Here is a 24,018-nt window from a genome sequence, read left to right on the forward strand (position 1 = left end):
AAAACAACCCTTCCATGGCCAATCTGTGATTTACACCAAACGCCAAAGCACGGTCCAAGGATGAAGTAGGAACATCCGTTCATGAGCACCCAGAAAAATCGTCATATGTGGATTCTGTCCCCCACAGAAGAACAGAACAGCTAAAAGTTTAAACACTTTAGTTGACGCTTCAAAATAACATTCACAACCTTTTGATATGCTCATACCAACATCAAACAGCTCTCCCTTCCTCTGTGCTCCAAGGAGTTCAATGACTGCAGCTCTTCTCTAGTTTTTTTTTTTTGTCCTTCAGTATATGTGACTACTAAAGAACAAGCACGCTGCTAAACAACGCCAAGAGCCATGCTCCTACCTCAATGCAGGATAAGACAAGCTTTTGGCACCTTTTGGTGCTACCAGACCATGGGGAGACTGAGACTCGAGAGCCAGGGGTAGAGGGCTACCCTCAAATCACAGCAAAATCAGAGTTACCACTTCCCACAGCTCACTGGGGCATAATACACCCTGCATAAGATGGAAACGCCTGTTCACAGCTTGGCCTTGATGCACCTTCTCTTACCTTGGAGGTTTTGCTGTCATCCAGGTACCAGAACTTGATATGCCGATTTCCAGCAGTGACAAAATAACTGCAGTCTTCCGAGAATGACACAGCTGTCACTTTACTTGAGACTTTGTTGGCTGCCACCACAATGTTTTTCTGGAAATATAATTGTTTAGATAGTTTAATTTCTTTGCTCTGAAGAAAAGGAAACTCATTTCAATTACAGGCACATACGCAATACAAGCACTGCAGCAGGGAAGAGACGAGGCCCAAACTATTCCCCATTCACCCCTGAATACAGTCTCCCCAGCATTAGCTGGGAGCATTGATTTGGCAGACAGCACAATTCACATTTACATCCCATTCCACTTCCACATTGACTGGGATCAAGAACAAATCAGCAGGCACTAGTGCCTGCAGGAACTTGCTGTCTGAGCCTTGACACGTTGGTTTCACAATTACCGGGAGCCCAGAGCAAACCCATTTCCCTTTCTAAATAGCAAAAGCTCACGTAGGCCAGAACACGGAGGAGCTCTCCCAGCGTCTAGGCAGCAATGAGGGCAAGGCACTCAAGATGGGGAACAGGTATTTTCCCCGCAGGGGAAACAGTACTGGTTCCTCCATAAATTATCTCTTCTCTTTAAAGATGGGATGCTTTATCGAAAGACCCAAACCATAAACCGACCATGCCGGTACTAGAAGGGACAAAGCAAAATCTGCTACACCTCTAATGTGCACCTCAAAATGTCAAAGAGTTTGGGAAAGGAGGAAGAACATGGCAGGGACAAAAAACAGGAATGGAGACTGGCCAAGCATAACAATCAGATGGCAGGAGCTCCCTGTTCACAATACCAGCACTCAGTTTCCCACCCCCTGCCTTTCCCTGGGGATTGGTAGAAGTGAGAATAAAAAAGTTGTCCCCTCTGCCTGTGGTGGGTTTTCAACCATGCAGCAAATGGTTGACAACAGTTCACCACTTCCGATTGTCCCTCTGTTTCCTTTACCCATCCTTTTAGGGGCTTGGTTGCTCCCAGTCTTCCCAACACAACGCCTTCAGCACACAGACCACATCACAATGAAGGCCCTGTCAAACAGCATGCTGACAGAACTGAAGAAACCAGCAACAGAAAAGTCTAGGCTGCTACACCATCATTATGGAGGACCCTCCAACCCAGGCTGGGGGAAAAGCAAGAGGGACAGCCACTAACATAATTTCTTAAAAGACAGTGCCCAGAGAAAGGCTTAGGACCTTTGCAGACCTCAGCATCTGGACCATTGCTGTGGTCTTTCTTCAGGGGAGCCAGAGGACCCTACAGACAACATGGGTTTTTCCATCCCAGTCAAATGACTGAGCAAGTCTCCCAGCCAGGAAAAAGAGGGAAACTGAAGCAGCAGCACAGTGGATAGAAGAAGGGTTGTGGTTAAAAGTGCAGGAAAGTGCTTCAGGAGATCTATTTTCACATCTTGGTCTCTTGTTCTTCTTTGACTTTAGTTAGGTGAATTCTTTCAATTTTTGGTACCCAGCCTGCAAAACAGAGGCTAGCTGGACCTCCCAATAGTCACAATCTGGAACGTATGCTTAAAGTGTGTGTTCTTCAGCGCAGAATAGTGAGACAGTCCTTACCTCACCAGCTCTCATGCACATAATTATAAATAGAATCACAGTGAACGGAAAAACCTGCATAAGCAAGGGAAAACAAAGCTACTTGTACTCAGTCCCACACGTGCCATGCATTATGACCATCTCCAAGTCACTACTTGCACTTGTATAACTAGAAAGAACCAAAAGGCTGAGCATTCAATTTTCAACACTGACATACACACTTGGGTTTTATCACTACATAGTTCAGCTATACAGCTATAAAAAAAACATAGCAAGGTCAAACTTTAGCTCATGCAAGAGAGAACTCACAGTGAGATCTTAAATTACAGCACAGGAAATGTGGTGAAGAGAGTAACATACTAAATGACCACAGACTTACAAGCTGCAAGAGAAGAGAAGGCTCCAGGGAGACCTTATAGCAGCCTTCCAGTACCTAAAGGGGGCCTACAGGAAAGATGGTGAGGGACTCTATCAGGGAGTGTAGAGATAGCAAGAGGGGTAATGGTTTTAAACTGAAAGAGGGGAGATTTAGATTAGATATTAGGAAAAAGCTCTTTACTGTGAGGGTGGTGAGATACTGCAACAGGCTGCTCAGAGAAGCTGTGGATGCCCCATCCCTGGAGGTGTTCAAAGCCCGGTTGGATGAAGCTTTGAGCAACCTGGTCTAGTGGGAGGTGTCCCTGCCCATGACCAGGGGGTGGAACTAGGTGATTCCTTCTTGGTTTGTTGCAAGGTCCCTTACAACTCAAACCATCCTATGATTCTACGATCGTGTGAGATTTAACTGATGCATTGAAGTTTTATTTAAACTGCATCTCTTTTAGAAAGTGTTACAGCACCTGAGGTAGCAGGAGCTGAGTAAGTGCTTAGCATTTATTAATATAGAAGACTCCAAGCCTACTGATAATAAACGTTTCCTTTCTTATATACAAACAGCACGCACTTAAATGCTTTCTAGAGGATGAGACACAAGCTTTTTTTCCACAGAGTGCTGCCTCAAGCCAGTGGCAGTCGGTGTTCTCCATCAGCTTTCACCCACTGTGATTTCTCTATGATTCTTTTCTCAGTCATCAAGGATGAGATCAGAGTATCACAAACCCTGACAGAACAAAACCAAAACAAGCCAAGAACATCCACTACACCACAAAAGAAATCCCTGGCTGATGAGCCTTTCCTTCCTCAACCTCATAAGTTAGTTTTTAATAAGCCTCTAAAAAAGCACAAGGCTTTGACAAGGTTTCAAAGTCCTGGCTTTTCTGACTGGACAGCAAGATGTCACACGTCTCCAAGTGTAGAGAATATCCCTTCACTGAAGTGACTTAGACCTTCCCTAAGGGACCATAGCGTTCTCTCATGTCCAAACTTGTCTGTGTCTATGAATGTCAAAAAACAAACAACAACAACAAAGCAGAAAGCAAGATGGAACTGGAACAGTTTATGGTCAGACTGTCCACTCTTTGTATTGTAGCAACCCCCTGTGGTCCACTTAGCCTCCTGGAAAACTTACCTTCCATGACCAGACGTTGACAATCATGTCATGTTGGTACCCCACTGAAACAATGTACTTGGAGCTGGGGGAGAAGGCCACACAGGCCACGCCATACTTGTGCTCCTGGAGCTCAGCCACCTGGGTTCGCTCGGCCACATCCCATACCCGAACTGCTGGCATGTGTCCACTCTGGAGGGGATGAGAACAGACACAGAACAGGAAACATAACCCCCAAGGTCAGTTCTGACAGACTGAAGCATGCAAATATGTGGGGGCTTGGAAAAAGATGTCTAGATGGTGTATTCACAATAGGGTTAGAAGTTAGACCTCAGTTCCTTCAACTCTTTAAACCCAGGTTGAGACTAACAACCTAAGGAGTATATGCATTTCAACAGGTGTCTGAAAACACTAATACAATCTCCCCTGCTTTAATCCATTTCTCATGGTACTCACAAAACAACCAGAGACTAGAACAACACTTATAATGCACAACCCTGATCTTTGCAATGGGAACTCACAGCCAGCTCACAAAAAGGAGTATAATAGATTGTATCTCGGGACCCAGTGAACCAAAAGGCCCTCACATCCTCTGCTCTTAGCACAACGTGGACATTCGACATCTCAGGCCAGGTCATGCCATACAAAACCATGACATGACTGTTGCGATAACTATTACACAGCATTGGAGGGAGGCCTCTGGGAGACTAGCAGCATCATTTCTGTCACAAAGGTAACACACAGATGCATGCTACCCGATAGATTATAGGCAGGATAGTGTCAGAGAAAAAAAAAAAAAAAAAAAAAAAAAAAAAAAAAAGACATCGAGGGAACAGAGCCTCTGGTTTTACACTTGATCTCCAGGGAAACAGAAGGTCACAGACTTCAGAAATGCCAATTCAGCACCTTCTGCCAGACAATTCTATTATTTTAATTGTTTGTTATTAAACTAAAATAAAACAATGTGCACAAGATGAGCTGAAATGCTGGCCAAAAACATGCCTGAGGAGTAAATCCTATTCAAGAACCTGCTCATGATTTCACATTGAAGTCTGTCAAAACAGTAGCTTGCAAGATATATCCATGGCAACATGGCAAAATGGGACCTTTTCTGATCAGTTTTAAGTCATTTGTGTGGGAGAGGCAAGTCTGATCGCAAGGAGAAGCCAAACCTTTAAAAACTCAGAATTGTGCATGTTTTAATTGTCTTGTTCAAAAGCTTTGCCAAGTGACTGCTTGTGGCTTGGGAAAATGCCGTGGTCAGATTTTACTGCAGTTGGTACAGTTCTCCCTCCTGCAAGGCAGAGCTCAGGTCTCAAGTGGCTGGCAAGATGCTGCAATGAGCTGAATCAGCTGCTCTTCAAAGGAATTCCTGTACTTAAACACATACACACACGCATATGTGTGTATGTACATACATACATACATATATATATATATTTCCTGGCACCTTAGCATGCACCCCAAGACCTTAACAAATTGGATTCATCTTCCGTCATTTAAAAAAATGCTCACCAAAAGAGAGCTCTGTGTGATTCCCATGGATAAAGAATCTATGCTTCCATGGGTAGAAAGGGTAAAACAAAAGAAAAGAAAAAAAAAGAGAGGAATAAAAGAAAAATAAATTCAATTTTCCTCTGTATTTGAAATATACAAAAGACATTTAATACGTAGGTCAGCCAAGGACTAACTTCCATGGTCTCCTTCCTGAAAAGCCAGTCATGCAGAAAACTAAGGTGTCACTAGGCAGAATTAGCACGAAGCTGCTAAAACTGAGCTTGACAAAGTGAACTCAGAAAGCATTTCCCTATGGGACCATCCACAGGACAGAGGCTGAACTAAGATGAGACTGCTGACACCGGCAGGGGACACTGCTACACCAAGTAATAACTCAAATATCAGACACGTGGGAGGATACTGAAAAGAGAAATGGTCTTACAACAGGGCATGAGGAGACATGTTTTGAAACAAGGCCAAAAAAAGCCTTCAAGTACAAGTATAACTGGAAAGGCTTTAAAAAAAAAAAAAAATCTCTAAACTTGCCATTTATGCCAATGAAGTTTCAAACTGAAAAGTTTGGGTTGTCAGTTAGAAAAATACCCACTTCATTTTTCACATCTTTTCCTACCCCACATGAAAAGAATAGAGCACCAGACATCTGAAAAATAAAAATAAAAGCGAAGGCACCAGAATCATCTGAACTGAACGCCAAGGAGAAAAAAAATATTTATTATATATATTATAATTTTAATATAAAGGGGTTTTATTACATTAAAATTCTAGAGTAAAGAGGCATTAAAAAAATACAGCTATAAAACTTAATGCTTTCACTAAAACGTTAATAACAACAACAATCTCTGATGCTCCAATGGAAAATTTGTGCTTACTTTTTTCTGTGCCAAGGTAGCCTCCATCCCAAAACACTGTTGTTTCTATCCTTGGCCTGATCCACACAGGATTCAGGCCCAGCTTGGGAGCCACCCAGTGACACGGCAGCTGCCATCACAGTGGCTGCACTAGGGACCTCTGGAGTGAAGAGCCTCTGCCTTGACAGCTCCGACACGGGGCTGGGACATTCTCCTCCATGGCTGAGGCTCAGAAGGGGACCTGTTTCACACATGCTCCCTCCCCATGTCTTACAAAGGCACAGAGAGAAGTAGTAAATTATCATTATAAGAGCAATTACATTACATATAAGAGCAAACTGAGCCCAACCATACAGGGGACAGTCAGCATTTCTGTGGATTTCTAACATCCAGCAATTCCAACCTCATGACACACACACAGCCCGCATCTTGAACTTCTAATGCGGAACAGACACACAGTGCACTCATCCTTACTCTCCCCCTTGGGCATGTTTGGAAAGGGGAAGCAATTGTCGCCCCCAGCCAAACATACAATGCCAAACCACAGGCACCAGCATCTTCTGTTGCTATTCCTAAGGCTCCATTCCACACACACTTTTCACTTTTTCCACAACACTGTTATTGGCTTCAATTACTTCCCGAAATCCTAAAGGGACAATGCTAAACTCAGACCAAGATTAAGGACCATCCAACTACTCTTCATTGATGCTACAGAACACCCAAGCTGAGCGTCCTTCCACTTATTTTCACTCTACCTTCAAGCCCACAGACGCCATCTCAGAAGATCCATCCCCCAGGGTGATAAGAGACAAGACATTGAAAAGCTGCCAGCAGGAGCACCCAGAGCCACCCATAACCCAGTAGGTCTACCCAGAGATGCAGCACTGAAATAGATTTGCCTGTGTTAAGGCAGCTCACTGGCTTGTTTCTTCTAGCATACCCTCTGCCCTGATTCAAAATACGATGGACAAGGTGTGCGCCCTCTCCTCTCACACTTACCTCTCCTGTAACCAAATATTTTCCATCTGGAGAGAAAGCAAGTGCTGTAATTGTTTTCCTAAAACAGAGAAAAAGATACTGAGAAACATTTCCAACATGTGATTTCATTTCAATACGTCATGGCCAGGGAGTAGGTTGGGACGAACTGGGAAGAGGCTAAAATCAAATATAATAGCCCGACACAATGGTTTTGCTTTACCAGAGGTCTAACGCTTGCCATGGGGATTCCCTGCTGCCTAAGTCTCAAGCAGCAGGCCTACAGCACCACAAAAGTTCCAAAAGTCAAGGTTCATCCTTATGCCTTTATTCCAAATGCAGAACCACATCCTAGTCATGGTTCCAATAATAACGTCATAATTTCAGGTGGAGAAAAAAAAAAACAAATCAGATACCACGCAGTTCTGGTAAGACCATGTCATGCCTGTTAGCAGTTCCTGTGGGGCCACAATGTTTATGAGGTGGTGTCTTGTCAGCAATAGCACCTCACATTAGCAGCAACAGGACCTCACATTAGAAGGAGCTGGCATCAAACCAGCAGGCAGCCTCTCCCCGCCCCCCCCCCCCAAGGCAGGTCTCACTGAGGGGATTTAGCCTGTAGCAACAGCAGCTCCCACACTTCACTCAAGCCATAAAAACCTTGAAATTCGCCTCCCACAGAAAGCAAACCCAGCTTAAAGCTTCACTCACCTGGAACTGTTTAGAATATGGTGTTGCTTATTTTTTCTAGGGTTGAACAGCACAACAACACACCTAGATGGAGGAAACAGAAGAACAAAAAGAGTTGATGTGACCATGTGTATAAAGAAAACCAAAGAGCTATCCCTGCTGGCAGAGCAGCACCAAAAGCAGCCCCCAAAAGATGTTTCATCCCCTAACCTCACAGGCTCAGCTGAGTTTAACCAGAAATTACAAAGGAAAAGAGCAGCCCAGAGGGGAATCACAAGTCTCTCCCATGTTTAGGAGCACCATGTGCTAGTACCATAAATAAGTACCTTTCTAGCATCTGGGAGCCCTGAGTCTCTGATTGCTCAAGCTGAACAGAAAGGTTAACCATCAAAGTTTGTGCAATGGCCCTAATGGATTACATCCCCTGCCATAAAGTGACCCTATGTACTGGGCACCAAACCAGCATGCCTAGAACAGAGTAAGAAGGTCAGGAAGAAGGAATGAGGGGATCTTTCAGTAAAGCTCTTGTGGGGAGGAGAAGAAAGGGAGGTAAAGAGCTAAATTTATGTGCCTGGCCCTAACACTAGACAGGAGATAAACCGTTGAGTATAGCAGAAGAGGTGGCAGGCCAGTTAAGAAGTGAGACATATGATGCCAAAAACTACTGACCCAAGGGACGTATCCGAATAAACAACTTGCCTAGGGGCTCCACAGAAGTCTCTCAGCAAGATGAACTACAAAAGCAAGCGGTGGTAAACTCCTGGTAAGCAATATAATCACCTCCACCAGGAGCAAAACAGTCACTGATTGGGAGGGGAGGGAAGGGAGGGAGAAGAGGCCCCACTTCCCCACAGATCTTGCCCATAGCACATTGCCTTGGTGCCTCAGCCCACCCTAACAAGCCTGGGGCAGTCCTGGGTGCTGGAGCCTTCCCCACTCTCCACAAACACCCTCCACACACGACAGCATTAGTCTCATAGCAGAGAGCAGTAGCCACCGGTAGCAGAAAACGCATGGCCATTAGTGCCCCCTCCCAAAAAAATAGCTGTTAAGTGACTAAAAGGAAAGGAAAACTGGCCTCAGGTATAACAGCAATTGCTCTAATGACCTTGTGCCCATCTCTCACCTCACCTCTAAAACAGAAGTTGTGGTTTTCGCCTGTCCCTCTGCTAATACGCACTGCAAGTGCTTGGAGCGTCCTGGCTCCTCCTCCTCTGCGGTGCCAGGGGAGTGCTGTGGGATGCCCCTGCTCCACTGCCAGCAGCCCTCCCTGCGCTGGGGACTTCCCTCACGTCACCATCGGCGCTGGGGCTCACCCGCAACGCGCGCCAGGCTACAGACATCAGTCAGGGGGAGAAACGTGAGGACAGAGAAGTAGAGGAGTTGGCCTGAAGCAGCCAAGCAGAAAGACGAAAGCTGAGGCATCACAGAAACCCATTACAGCACCTCACCTACAGACCACACCAACGTTTTAACTGAGGCAGGGTACACTCATGAGCCAGGACTAAGCACACCTAGGCACCATGCTGCCCAAGACAAGAGCCACATTCTTCCAGGCCCCTCTCCGCGCCCCCAGCAGCAGGCAGGGCTAGCAGTGCTGCAGGCAGGGCTTAGGGCTGACAGGGACCTGCAACGTCTCTGGCACCTACTCACGTACCCCGGGCAGCTGACCCTTCCCTTGATCTGACTGGGCTACCCTGCCAGAAGTGGTGTAAATTTTTAAATGGAAAAGAAAGCAGAAAGGAGGACTGATGCACCCAGACCTTGAGTTCAGAGTCCCTGGATGAAGCTGTTCACGCCCCATTAACATTGCTAGCTCAAAGCAGACACGGTCAGAGGGTACTGAAGCTTTAACCTCCAAAGCACCAACTATTCACAAGACATGAGCCCTCCCATTAGACTATTCTCCACCCATGCCATTCCATTTACTCGTCTCCACTCACGGCCTACCCAGAAGGCCAAGGCAATAAAGGCACCAAACTTTCTTAATAGTTAAGGCAGACAGCCATGATTGGAGAAGTAATCTTGTGGAAGAGCAGGGAAAGCATAAATAAGCAGGTTGTTCAGTCTGGGATTGATCCTTCTGCACTTTTTACCCTGGGGAACCATTCTGGAGAGTTTCAAGTCAAAGCTATGCTATATATTTCAGAGGGATTAGTGTAAAGAAGCAGGTGGTTTGTGATCCATTAACAAGTCAGGGGAGGTTAAGCCTCGCAAATCACGAGATATGAAACAGGAAGTTAGCAGATGTGAAAATCTATCCAATCCCAAGCCTCTGGCTAATCAGAAAAGCAAAGCAAAACCCCATTATGTGGAGTTGGATAGGGTTAATGGATCAAAATCCTGCTGAGTTATGACAGGGATGAATTGTGCTCAAAATAAGCTTCAAAAAACCAGAAAGAATAAAGGAAAGACACGAAATCCTGGTAAAGACTTTCCTGTGCAGCTGTTAAATTTGTTAGTGTTTTATTGTGAGGAACTCTGCAGAAAAACAGGACTTCAGAGAAGTGAACGCAGTCTAAAAACACAGGAAAGATGCAAAAAAACAAACCATGGTCTCCAAACCAGGCAAGAAAACAAACCACTTCCTAGAACAGTATAGTGAATCACGAAAGTCCAGGGCTTTGCCATTATTAACTTACATGACAGAGCCTTTGGCCACTTACAATCATGAATTTTAGCTCAATTGCACTCCAGAGTGGGCTGTCTGCCAGCAGGCTTCTTCCCCGCTTCCCAGCCCTTGGCCAAGTCCAGACCCCACAGCGAAGGTAAGAACCACCCAGCTCACACACCAGGGCAAATCGACAAACCAGTCCAAGAGCCACACGGCTTCTAGTGCCAGAGCGGCCTTCATAAACGTGGATATTTTAACTGTCTTGAGACACCTCTATGCTCGGTTCACTGAGTTCGACCCATAATTAAAAAACTCTATCTGGAAGGGGCTGGGGGGAGGGGGAAAGAGGGAAATAAATCACAGTGTCTCCTTACCGGTCAGCAAGCATTAATTTATGCCACAAAAAGGTAATTTTAACTTGTAGACTTGGCGAAATAAAATTGCACGTGGTTATGTTGAGTTGGAAGCTAACAACTAACATAACACGCTAATTGGTTATGACCCTCTGTACCAGTGAAGTCATTTATCCAGGATAAACTAGACTTCTAAACTTGTTTTCTTAAATTAGCTGCTACTCAACTGAAGCTACCCCACTGCTATGCTGTCCCATGCCGATTTTCCACCATCACTCTCCTGTCTGCCATATACAAGGACAATGACGACTCCAGCCAACTCCAAGGACACGTTACCCAGAAGGAACACAGGCCGCAAATCGCAAATCTTACAGTGGGACACAGATATTGTTCTGGGAGTCAGGAGCACCTGACTTTGAAAACTGGCTCCCTCTCAAAATGCTTGGGAAGGTGTCTAGTCCATTCCACCTTAGAGACCACATCTCCTCAACGAACAGAAATTAACCATTTCTAGCACTTTAATCTCTTCCGAGTGTTAAGGGTGGCCTCAATTGCCTGCTCAGACACTTACAGCTCAGCTCAGTGTGGCCACAGAGCAGCTCCCTCCATCCCATACAGCCAGCAAGTTGTTCTTCAGCGGTTCCCCAAACAAGGTGGCTCAGAGCCCATCAGTACTCTGGGCGTGCTCTGCTTTAGCAAAGGAAATTGGTGCAGCAAAATAAAGGGAATGGAGACAATGAATGGTCAGATTGCTGACCCACCTACTCCACGCTGCCTCCAAGTCCAGTAAGGCTACCAAGCCCTCAGGAGACTCCAAGTGTCTACTTGTTTCCGTTTATGCTAGCTTTAATCTTGCAGCAGTTAAAATAATAAAAATAATTACCATGGAAAATTAATTGCATACAAGAGCATACACCCATCTATCCATCCTCCACCTTTGTCTGCTCCTTTATGAGACTGAATTCAGCATTTCACAGCCAGAGGGATGGAAAGGACGCAAGGGAAAAGAGCACTGGTGTTTTTGTTCCGAGCTTCCAATTGCGGATGTAGACCAAGCAAACTATTTCAAACCTGCATTTCTATAATGGTCACATCACCTCTTCCACCCACCCCACCCCTTTCCCAAAACTAAGCTTTCAAAACAAATTCAAGTTCTCCAGACACCTTTGTCTGAGGAGACCTTTTTAAAATGCTAGTGCCAACATGCAAGACTAGCTCCAAAAGCACCTCACATGGGACCTACAGAAAGAAACACTGACCCTGGCACACACTAGCTGCTTAGAAGGTAAACATTGTTAACACCCTTGTTTCAGCACAAACCCTACCTCCCTCCTCTGCAGCTGCAGGCAGCACTTGATGACCACAGCAGCTTTTTAATCCACAAGTACATTCTGATTTCCAAGACATTTATAGAAACTATTCACTGCTGTATGGATTACTGCTGTACAAACCATCTATCAGCCAGCTGAGATCAAGTGTCCTGTTTGTTTGCATGCTGGTTCCTGCTGAGGCCATTGGCAATGGCAGATGTATTTAAAGGTATTATTTCTAGGTCTATGATGCCACCCAACAACCTTTAAGTACACCTTCCTGATGCAAGCAGCTTTTAAAAACAACTTGGCTGTGGAATCTCTCCCAGTTCTCCTCTTTCTTGTGGGACATTCAGGTAACCTCAAAGACAAGGGAAGGACACAACCAGCTCTCACAGCAATGTCAAAAGTTTTTACAGGCAACTGAGCTCTCTCCATCAGGGAGCCCATTTGGGTCAGCCAACAAGAAAATGGTGCAAGGTTCCTGGCAGAGCTTTCCAAACCTCCATGAAGGTACAGCCTTATCTTATGCGTGCACCATACATGCCGATAAAAAGCTGATGTTGTTTCAGGGCGTGGGGGGGGATGTTTCCATGGAGCAGTTTCCATTTATTCCGCCAAGAGGAAAAACCCAAAATATAAAAAAGAAGCAATTTCCCTAAGTTAAATATAGGAGCAGGAACGGAGAGGAACTGGACATCACTATCACATTTACATGAAGTATCTGACTCACTAAGTCAGCAGCAGTGGGTCAACTCCATGCAGCTCCCCCCACCTCTCTGCTCTTCCCAAAATTCTAGTTCCTTGGCATTTTACACTTCTCATTGTCCTCCTGTTTCCCTGCACATCCCTCTAGTCTCAGCTGCCTTCCCCCCGCCACCTCCTTCTTCAGCACGCTGGTAAAAAACAGATTTGTGCAGAAGTCAGTTTTCCTCTTTCCTTCCTCTGCAGGCCACAGGCTCCTCCAGAGTGCTTGGGAAAATTAAAAGCCTGTGATAGCATTCCTTTCCAAGCTATCCATCAACTCAGTGTTGCCCTATCTTGTGGGACACGTGACTGGAGGCAGAGTTTATGGGTCAAGTCCTCCCCTCCTAAATACATGCAGCCTATGCTATGAAGAGGATGCTGTATGGAGGAAAGAAAATTCCATTAAGACATAAAAACAAATGTTGGCTTTCTTTTTTTCCCCACAATATATTCCTTTCATGCTGCTGCAAGAATAAATGAAAAGAGCAAACAGTCCCGTCCCTTCAAAATCAGTCCATTTCTCACTTTCTGGCCCATACTTTGCTCTCTTCCCCCCACCCAAAGCAATTCAAATGAGAGCGTAATAGCTTCCTACGCACTAAATGCACAAAAAAGAAAAAAGACATTGATAAGAACAAAATCTTTTTTACACTGCACTGGTTGCCAAGGGAAGCTCAATCAGACTGTCTACAAAAGCTGGTGTTAATTTTCTATGTGGCAACTCTTCCTGCCAGAAAGCTTCTTTAATTCACAGCCAGTACTGGGAGTGGGTTAACAACGAGGCGAAAGGATGTGCACGCTGACTATGTAACTGAATAGGTATTTTCATGCAAGCTCTATTAATTATATGTATGCTGAGAAGAAAGATGTATCTGTTGAGAGGTTACGATTTGGGTGTCGCTGCCTGAGCAGAAAAGCCTTCTGAGCTCCCTGCACCAATCCATGATCAAGAAGACTGGAAATATGCAGTTAAATTCATGCTTCAGAAACCAACACAGGCTAATGGAAAGCCACAAATACTGAACAAGAAACCTACTGTGAAAAAAAAAGCAAGCAATACATTTAGTGTTGCTAGACTAATAGTGCAGGAATTTCTGATTGCCAACTAGGGACATGCTTGTTCTGTTTAAAAGGCTGTGTGGCACCCCAAACCTGCAGGAGTGGGAGCCCAAACGCACCACAGAACAGGCTCTGCTCCAAAAAAACCACAAGAAGAACCAGGCCAAACTAAAGTCCAGTATCTTGTCTCCAAAAGCCCAGGCCTAGGGAAGAACAGGGCAGATTTTAAGATACTTGTCCAGACTCCCAGCCTCCAGAAATTTGATACTCAGAAATATCTTAAGCCAGTGGGCACCCACACACAAGAAGAGGGAGAGCAGCGCAGTAAATTGAGCAGAACTGTCAAGAACGATTTGTAGGGATAATACCCAAAGGGACAAGGGCAGCCTCTGCTCCCCCCACCACGTCAGCCTATTGAATTCACATCGCCCATTGCACTGACTGAGAGCGCAGACGTGTCCACTATGAAGGGAACACAAGATGAAGGATCCCAACAGCCTGCCTCTGTCTCTGCCCAGTATCATTTGCTTTGCACAGCCACAGGATTGTGCTCCGATTACTGTCCTCAGCTGAGGTAGGTAACACCAGTGACAGCTCACTTCCCATTCAGCCTTCAATGGACTGAGACAGAAGAGCAAGGCATGCAAGAGAACAAATACTACATCCCCAAGTATGGGAGCCTCAAAATACCCACCACCCCTGCAAAAAAAAAAAAAAAAAACAAAACCCAAAAAAAACACCCATCAGTGCCTATGTGATTTGATGACATTCAGAAAAACAGGCAACTTGCTCTCCCCACCACCTGATGAGGATGCTGCCATCCTCGTGATCTGGTGCTGCCAGAGTGGTTTGTGCCTGTCTGCATGTATAGGCTCTGCTGCAGATGAGGGGACAGGGTTGAGTGCCCAAGAAGCTCCTCCTCAGCTCCTGCCCTGCACAGGCCCAACACAAACTCCTGCCGTGCACGGCCAAGAACTTGCACTGGCAGCTCTCAACACCCCCTTTACACCTGGCAGACTGTATCTTTAAAACAACCAGCCACATCTCTGACTTCAAGCTGCAGATGGCAGAGAACAGATGCACAGATCTGAAAAGACACCCAAAACACTTTAAAAAGACTCAAAAAAAAAACCCAACCCCAAGAGATAAATGGATTAAGAGATCCAGTAAGGAGCAGAGATTGTGACTGTACACTGACCAATCCAGGCCTCTCTTCTTGCATACAAATAGACACCACTGAAGCTTCTGATTTACCAGGAACACAGAGGAGAAACCCTGCAGGAGTCGTCCTGCCCACCTCCTGCCAGAGCGAAGGTGCTGCTTGCGGTGATTTCTAGCGGGTCCAGCTGATCTTACTGCAACATATCCTTGCCCCCCTGAAACTACCACACATGCAAAACTCCATCTTAGCACGGAAAGCTAGGTTATTGCAAGGTCTCTTTTTAATGGGGCAGTGCAGAAGAGGCGGAGGAAGAGTCTTAAAACTGGCAACCCTTCTGACACTGGGCAAACATGAGGCAGAGTGATGATTCAGGAAAACAAACTCAGACTCCACACTTCGCCCAAAATGAATGTGGGGACAAAAGACAGCCCGAGTCCTGTCTCCTGCCGGGTAAGTTGTACGCAACCCCACAGCAGCCACGCTGGAGCCAGAGACACAGCGGCAGTGCCCTCAGGAGAGTGATGGCTTTTCACAGAACCGCACAATAAGGAGGCACCTTTTCTGGGAGGCAAAGAGCTAAGCCAGACGAAGATTGTGAAAGACCTGTGCAAGAAGAGCGTGTGGGGAAAGCAGAGGGGAGAAAAGGGCTCAGAGGAAAACCACAGAATTTAAACCAGCTTACCAACTGGGAATCATTAAAGTTGCAAGGAAGATGAGAAACATTCCAGTTAATTGTTATGGCTCATGGCTGCATAGTCACCAGTGATTCAGCAGGAACTTCACCTTCAAAACATCCCGATTCCTTTTGACACTCCAAAGCCAGGAAAGGAAAAAAAAAATCTCATGGATGAGAAACCAGGAATAAAACCGTGCCCCAGCAGAACTGGGGACAGGCCATCTCCCCTGCCTTGCAGAATATTCCATCTCTCCTCCAGCCTGCAGCAAAGGTAGGTGGAACAACAAAGCCACACAAAGTGGCCACTGCACATACACACGCTGAATTGCCTGTCAGCTTGCATGTCTGAGAAGCTGCAAAGAACATAAGGCACTGATGACAAACGCATGTGCACACACACATATACGTGTGTATACGTAGGCATATATACAGACACATGCATACATATGGCTCACGGATGACTATAACACACAGAGAGTCCACATTTCTCCCACCTTCTCTCCAAAATTACTCCGTTCCCTAGGGGCCGGGAAGCAATGCCAGCAATACACCTACATGAAGCATTAAATCAACTGGGCTGGGAGTGGGAGTTGCAGAGCTGCATTTTATTTCAGCACTCTTGGCAAACACCCACTGAATACTGTAAATGAGCAGCAGCCCCAGGGGCTAGAGCAATGGGCAACTGATGATAGGAAGGCTGGAGGAATAAAAGGATCACTGAGACAGTTCATGACAAGAAAATGTGCTGATCAGTCGGACAGGAGAGACTGAGAAGCAGTAGAAAATGGAGCCTTGAGCAGAACCTGGCTGGTCCCAGGTGTGACCAAGAGGGACGAAACAAACAGCCAGAACACAGATGAAAACCTGAAGAGCTTTGCATCAGGGCAGGGAATGCAACTTTTTTCCAGGATGGATGAATCACAGCATACTATGTTAATTCTTGAGAAAGGACTTGTCTCCATATGCTGAGGTCTCCTCCCAAAGTTATGGCTGTCACAGGCACATCAACAAGTAGAACAGAACAACTCTCCGTTCTGACAGACCAGCCAAGACACCTGCTTTGGGGATCTCTTGCTCCCCAGTTGTGCTCCACCCCTGCACTTGCTCTCAAGAGCCAGTCCCTCTTTGATCAGTGACTGGCTGACAGCCCCAGATTTGCCATTCTCAGCAACAGACTGTAAGCTTTGTACTGAGTCTAAAAGGCCCGAGGCTTCCTGGGCTTGCTCACTCTGAACTTTTCTTGACCTGCCTGTAGCTCTGTATTACTTGGTTGAGCTGTGACAGCAATTTCTCTAACTGACCAGGTGTCTATGGCTAATTTGTTTTACTTGTGTTTATCTTTGTGTGATACAACCATAGTTTTATATAAATAACAGTAACAAGCAGTTATTTTATGTAGACTGAGATATTTGCAACTAACATGACGATGTTGTGGAGAGAAATGCAGGCATGGTATGATAGCAGAGACCTTAAGAAGTGGAGGGCGGGATGCAGTGCAGAGGAGTACAGGCATGGGATGGTAAGGGATGAGGCACATGCTTGGCAGCGGAGACCCCATGGCTGTGAACAACTCACCCACGGCCCGTTAAAGAAACGCAGACCTGGAGCTGAACAAAACAGGTTACAGAGGTAACAAAGAAAACAAAGAAATAATATCCAACATGCATGAAAGACACCATACACAGTGAAATCAGAAGCATCATGGAGCTGCAGACCAACTAAGAAACAGACAGATGTGAAAGTGTGTCAGCAAACATATAAAAAATGACCCAGTGGACCCTGGAGTGAGGAAGAATCCAGCAATATCCACATCATACTCCTCCCAGTGAAGGGCTACAAAGGCTTTTCAGTTTTCACTACAGTATTACCCTCCAACAACTGACTTGAAGATCCAGAGGAGCAACACAAGGGTAAGCATAACACCAGGAAAATGAATAGAAACGAAGAAATGTGTTACGGTTTTAGTTGCATTATCACAATTATTGAGACTTTTTCCATATAGAAGTATTCTAACGTATTATCTTTGTTTTCCTGTAATAATTAGTGGTAGAATAAAATGATTCTTGAATTAGAGTGTTAAGAATTCAGTTATACTAACAATAAATTCTTGCTTTTTTTATTTATATATACAGGCTGTGTGTGTGTATAAGGGGTGCTTCCTCTTTGCCTATAAACAACACCGAGCATAACAAAGCCCAAGGGGAGTGCCTCAGAGAAAAGAAATTGCACAGATCTAGGGGAAGAGGAAGCAATGAAAGACAAGTTGAAGAAAAGAAAAAAAAAAAAAAAAGAAAGATATTTAAAAACCCCAGGAAAGTATCAGTTCAGGGGGAAAGGCAGGAAAGATAGAGATAAAGAGAAGCGAAGTTTACAATAAAATTCCTGCAGAATAAATCAAATCTGCCATCAAGCGCTGAGCAAATTCAGCTTTCCAGCCCAACAGTATAACAAGAGAAGATGGGAGCTCTCTCTGAAGGCACCCTCCTTGGGAGCAAGCAGCTCCCTGCAGAGGTGTGCAGACCCAGGTGGGCTTACATGGGAACATCTGGCTCTACACTTCAAATCTGCACAAACTCCTCTGCAAGAGCAGTTCCCACCGTGCCACAAAGCCTCAAAAGCTGAGTAAGTGTTTTCGTTTAAAATCAAGTCAGAAAAGAAAAACACATCTCACTTGCAAGCAACTGATCGACACCTCAGTTTCCAGCAGCAAGTGCAGCAGTTTGGGAGCGGGGAGAAAGATCTATACGTCAAGCTAATCATCTAGGGCAGACGAACATGACAGCTCATGGTAGATGCCTCAGGGCTTTAATTGTTTTACCATGAGCAAGCAGTGTAGTCAATATTAAAGTGGCACCAATCAAAGGGGCAAACTAAAAAGTAATACAATTTAACTCTCTCCCCCTTGTCATCTAATTAACCTTCAGAAAGAAGCAGTCTGCCTCCCAGCCCCCTCCCCACCACCATCTCCCTGGGGAGGTTTGCCACGCTGAGGGTAAGGCGCAGGGCAGGCGTTGATCTGCGTTCCAGAGCAGACGGCAAAAGCCCCCACTGAGGCAGGGAAACTGGAGCAGCTTTTCCCCTTGAACGCTTCAGTAAGCATAATCCCTGCCATGTATCTGTAAGAGTATCAGAGACAAAAAAAAAAAAAAAAAACCACACACCAAACCATAAAACCAAGCCAGCTTCTTCGAAAGCATGGAGTTTAAGAATCACCCGCTCCAAATGGTCAGTTGTTTTCAGCTCCTCTAGGCATGGCAAAGCTCACAGTTCCCTTGGGCAGCAGGCTGCCAGGGCCAGCAAAAAGGCAATAAAGCCTCCTGCCAGCCCTGCCTATTCAGATCCGTAGGAGGTCAGGCTGGCAGGTACTGAAAGAAAGGGGCAGGGGGAAGCCTGCTTCTGCCCCCAGCTGCTGTCGGTGCCACAAGCCATGGGAAGCCTGCCATGGCTCCCAGGCCCAAACGCCCAGAGCTCCCATTAGCTCCCTGCCCCAGCCTCGCTGCTTCTCAGAGCAGAAACAGCTCAGTCGTTGCCAGATGGGCAACATTCAATTCTGCCTATGTTGCCTTTTTAGAGACTTGTGACAGCTCTAGATTTAATGGAAGATGAAAATTTACCTCTCTTTTCCTGTATCTCAGCATAATATAGAGGATTTTAAATGCACTAAAATTTTTCTTCAGAAAAGCTAATGAGCATCAGTTGTCAGGAGATCTGAAAGGAGAAGCAATCATGATAAAACCCACTTTTGCTTTCTCATATATCTACATCTCTTGTCACAGAGAAACGTGGCCAAGTTAGAGTCCAAGACTAAGAAGCATTAGGTCAGCACTGCAAAAGCAAGGCAACTGACACTGAAGGCAAGGAAGTGGCTGGTATCAGCTCTGTCGGTCCTTGACTGTCAGCCGAAAGAACCAGGCCCAGCTGCACAACAGGGCAGCGCACGTGTGTGTGCATTGCAGGGCACGGCTTCCAGCGCAGGGCACGGCTTCCAGCGCAGGGCACGGCTTCCAGCGCAGGGCACGGCAGGGAGGGCCAAGTCCTACATCTGGTTCCTAAGCAATAGTCAGGGCACTTCTGGGCAAGCTTAAAATAAACAAAACACACTGCTCCCCGGAGCTTCTTAAGATATCCTAACATGATGCTCTTTTACCTTTAACTTGTTGCCTGTCTGAGACTGACTGAGATCTGAGACCACCAGATTTTCCAGAAAGAGGAAAAGGATCGACTCCGTGTTGTTCACACCTGGTGATGGGACACAGCCTTTGGACTGTATGTACTTCTTTTAAGTTAAACTCTACAATTTGTGTGAAGGTTGCCAGGAGACACAGTGCCTGTTTTGAGATTCTTAGAGAGGGTGGAGCTCAGCTGAGGCGGCTGGTATCTCATTTTCATCCCAGACTTTGCTATTCAGTCCCCATTCCCCCCCCCCCGCCTCGCTCTTATGCAAGCTCAGGACTTGGCTCACGAGCAAGTCCTGTTGCCGCATCAAGGCGCTGGTTGCTAGGAGGTATAACTGCTGGAGAGATACAGAGCAGGTAGAGGAGAGAGCAGGTTGCTACCTGCAGGTACATGGGCTTTTGGGCACTCATGCCCTATGCCAACCCCCCTCCTTTCTCAGGCAAACCCCAGGGGGCTGCAGAGCTTCAAGCTGAGAAAAGGCCTACATATTTCAAAATAGCCAAGGCAGCATGAGTTTTGCAACCACTCCTCTTCCCTGTTCCACTCGCACGCAGTAGCTTTCCAAACCTGTCAAAAGCTTCCCACTTGCAGAGCTCTACCAGAGTGTTTAGCTCTGTTATTAAATAAAGCAGACATGGTTGTTCTCTCCCTTCAATTTCTTTGCACATAAACTGCAAGTGACCCTCGCCACGGGACTGCCTTTTTTTTTTTTTTTTTTTTTTTTAAATAGTGATTTCCCTTTAGTTCACATGCTGGTTAATGGGATCAAAGCACAAAGTAACAAACTAATCATCTACATGGGATTATTTCTAGCTTGCCTCCCAATTTAAAAACCAAATTGGTACGACTGGCACAGTGAAAGACTGAGGACAGCCAGCATTTCTCTTAATAAGGCAGGTTAAAGTCAGACATGACCAATATAATCATTAAAACAGCAACTGTTGTAGCTATTCTGACAGGCATGATAACACACTCCCTTGAGGGAACTAGAATATTTGCCCTGGAACTAGGATGGAAGCAGTAACAAGCATGTACTATATAGTTCTCTTTAATATGGTTTGTCAGGCAACCCAAACAGCAGCAAATTCACAGGACTCCTTGGAGAAGCCCTACCTTTCCCTCCTCGCAACCTCAGGAATCCTGCACAGGGAAGCTTCAAGGGCAGTTAAGCACTATTTCTTTGTCACAAGAATTTTCATTGCAGCCTTGCAAAGATAAAAGCATTCCCATTTCCCTGCTCTCACTTTCTTCATCAATAATATTTTTGGCAACGGCAAGAATTCACACTCTGACATAAACTTTCTTGAGGGCTCAGCTAATACTGCTGGCCCCCCAACACACACTGCACAAGCAGTGCCTGGACCTGCCACACCAGTTGTGTGACACAGTGCAGGACTGAAGCTACCGAACTTGACTTACCCTACCCACACTATCAAACTTTATTTACAGCATCACACACAGAAAGAAACCCCCCAGGATTTCCATCACTGGAGGTGAGAGCACATTCATGCTGCCTGCATGCACACTGCAGGCAAGGAGCCTTCCTTAGCCCAGAATACGGGTCCTGCAATTCATTCTTACACTAAAAACCATCCCCAGCTTCCTTGTCAGTTAAGCACCAAAGTTGCTTACAGCTAACACAATTTTGTGCCGTGCCATGAAGGGTCAGAGTTCAAAGGTATATAGCATGGAAGAGGAGACAGGTGGAACAAGAAAAGTTTTTACTTATTTCTTTGAAGTAATCAAAGAAATTGCACGTAAAAGTGCTCTGATGTTCAAAAAAATGCAAAATGCACCACTGAAGACATGCCTATGCAACCTCCGTACAATTTCCTTCTACAAAACTATTCTAAGAGCATTTATTTCCACCTCCACCCCATTCTGCTCTCCTCTCTCTGTCAAGAACTGGGCTTGCTCCGTGCTGGGAACAAGTACAAAGGAGGACACAGAAGCAGTGGAGTCAGCAGCATCTGGTGTTCTCTGCCTTAATCATGTCCTTAACCTTCTGTGCATATACCTACCACAATGGCACCTGAGCTCATGTCCCACACGTGGAACCAGCTGTGGGATGTTCAAGAGCAGCAGCACACTGCAGAGGCTCTTAAGAAGCAGCACAACGTGCCTTTGTGGACTCTACTGCCTTGAGGGGTGGCTAGCATATGATGTTGGGAGAAGAGCGTCCAAACTAGCAAGGGTAAGGTAAGGGTACAAGACAGCACTTTTTAAAGTCTTTTTTTTTTTTTTTTTTTTTTTTTGTAAGTCATCTGTTTAATACTCAGCTCCTGTTATCTACATCTCTATAAAGGAGAAAATAGAAAACTGTTACTCTTATTTTTAGAAAAAGGTGCAAGCTGGGAGAAGCAAAGTGATTCTCTCTATCATCAAGTCCCATGGTAGACTTAAAATAGAGAAAAGAAGTCTCAGTTCTCTGTGCCCTACAATACATTGCCTCTTCCCCATTGCTGGCTTTTTTCAGAAAAGTCTTCCTTGTCCTTCAGACAAACTCTCACTATCATCCCAAAGACAAAGCAATATACAGAACAAAGACAGAACAACATGCTTCTGGCGAGATCCCACCTGCAGTACTGTGTCCATCTCTGGAGCCCCCAGCCCAGGAAAGACATGGACCTGTTGGTGCGGGTCCAGAGGAGGCCCAGAAAGATGATCAGAGGGATGGAACACCTATCCTGCAAGGACAGGATGAGAGTTGGGGTTGTTCAGCCTGGAGAAGAGAAGGCTCTGGGGAGGCTTTATTGCAGCCTTTCAATACTTAAAGGAGGCTTATAAGAAAGATGGGGACAAACTTTTGCGTAGGGCCTGTTGTGATTGGACAACAGGTAATGGTTTTTAAGTAAAAGAGGGAAGAGTTAGACTAGGTATAAGGAAGAAATTTTTTACTATAAGGGTGGTAAAACACAGGAACAGGTTGCCCAGAGAGGTGGTAGATGCCCCATCCCCGGAAACATTCAAGGTCAGGTTGGACGGGGCTCTGAGTAACCTGATCTAGTTGAAGATGTCCCTGCTCATTGCAGGGGGGGTTAGACTAGATGACCTTTAAAGGTCCTTTCCAACCCAAACTTTTCTATTATTTTCCTGCCCCCAACTCTGTAATTTTGAGGGTGGAGAGGGGAAGAAGGAATACAGTTACCAGCTCATCTCTGAACTGAACCCAGTTTGCTGCTCAACTCAAAAGCAGGGTTGCCCATATCCTAGGGCAATGTTCTCAGGCAATTTGTTCTGGGGAAAGGCACCTGCTCCCACTCATACACTCCCTCTCTCCACAGAACTCCTGGTAAACAAATTTGTGAAATGTTTCCAAAAATGTTGCATTGCAATTGGACCACTCCCTTGAAAAATCCTCAATTCAATCTAAATGTCAAAAAACACCGGGCGATCTAAACAGGTCAAGGCTTCCTGTTGTGGCTTTTAGGGGGTTGTTTGGGGTTTTGTTTGTTTGTTTGTTAAACACCAGCAAACTCTGCTACCAAGGGTCCCAGACTTCAACGTCAATTCATCCCTGAGCCAAGAGAGTGGGTACTGCCTGTCAACAGGGTGGGTCCTCCTACTGGAAAGGCTGCAAGAGGAAGCAAAGATTGCTGCTCCTCACTTGTGGGGGTTCTCTAGCAACACCAGGATGCAGGACACTCATACGCCGAGCACAGCTGCAGAGTCCAGCCCTTTCCCAGTGCCTGACAGAAAGAAGCACAGAAGCGTGGGCACAGACAGGCTCATCCCAGATAGGATGGGGTGTACAAAGGAAGCGTTTTAGGAGAAAGGGCTCATATCACATGGCTTCTGTAGAAAGACGGGGGATAAAGGGGCACGTTGGTACCCGGCACCTTGAGGGAGGATGTATATCAGGGAGGGAGGGAGGGAGTATATCAGACCTACTGCTGCTGCCAGATTCTCAAATCCTAAGTGTAGGACAAAGCGTCACATTTCATCCCTATTTGTCCAGAGGCTGTAGCAGCTGGCTACAGAATAGTGATCCACTCCCTTCTAACTTGAAGGCTGATTAGCGTATGGCACTCTGGAGAAGTAACTAGAAGTTCCACGTACATCAAAACAGCAACTCTATGTACAGCAAAACAGCAGCTTGTCTCAAAGGGAGCTGGCAACGCCAAACATCAGCACTGCCCTGACTAGTTTTTCAATACCAAGCGCGACACAAGGTACAAAGTCACACAGGGACTGAAACCAAGCATCCCACAAGATTCACACTGTCTACCACAACCTACTCCGCTGCTGGCAAAGATCACA

The 24,018-nt window shown here is 45.8% G+C and overlaps 1 protein-coding gene across 4 annotated transcripts in view; it reads right to left on the bottom strand.

Moving 5' to 3' along the window:
* Positions 1 to 24,018, bottom strand: part of MAPKBP1 (mitogen-activated protein kinase binding protein 1) — a 105,011-nt gene that overhangs the window by 42,452 nt on the left and 38,541 nt on the right. For all 4 annotated transcript variants that reach the window (XM_063331645.1, XM_063331646.1, XM_063331644.1 and 1 more), the window contains exons 4-7: positions 7,683 to 7,745; positions 6,996 to 7,053; positions 3,652 to 3,822; positions 560 to 697 (exon numbers count right to left, since the gene is read on the bottom strand). In XM_063331645.1, coding sequence (XP_063187715.1) covers positions 560 to 697; positions 3,652 to 3,822; positions 6,996 to 7,053; positions 7,683 to 7,745 — 430 coding nt within the window. The remainder of the gene's footprint in view (positions 1 to 559; positions 698 to 3,651; positions 3,823 to 6,995; positions 7,054 to 7,682; positions 7,746 to 24,018) is intronic.

The sequence above is a fragment of the Chroicocephalus ridibundus genome, chromosome 4 (assembly GCF_963924245.1).
Source record: "Chroicocephalus ridibundus chromosome 4, bChrRid1.1, whole genome shotgun sequence".
Lineage (NCBI taxonomy): Eukaryota > Metazoa > Chordata > Aves > Charadriiformes > Laridae > Chroicocephalus > Chroicocephalus ridibundus.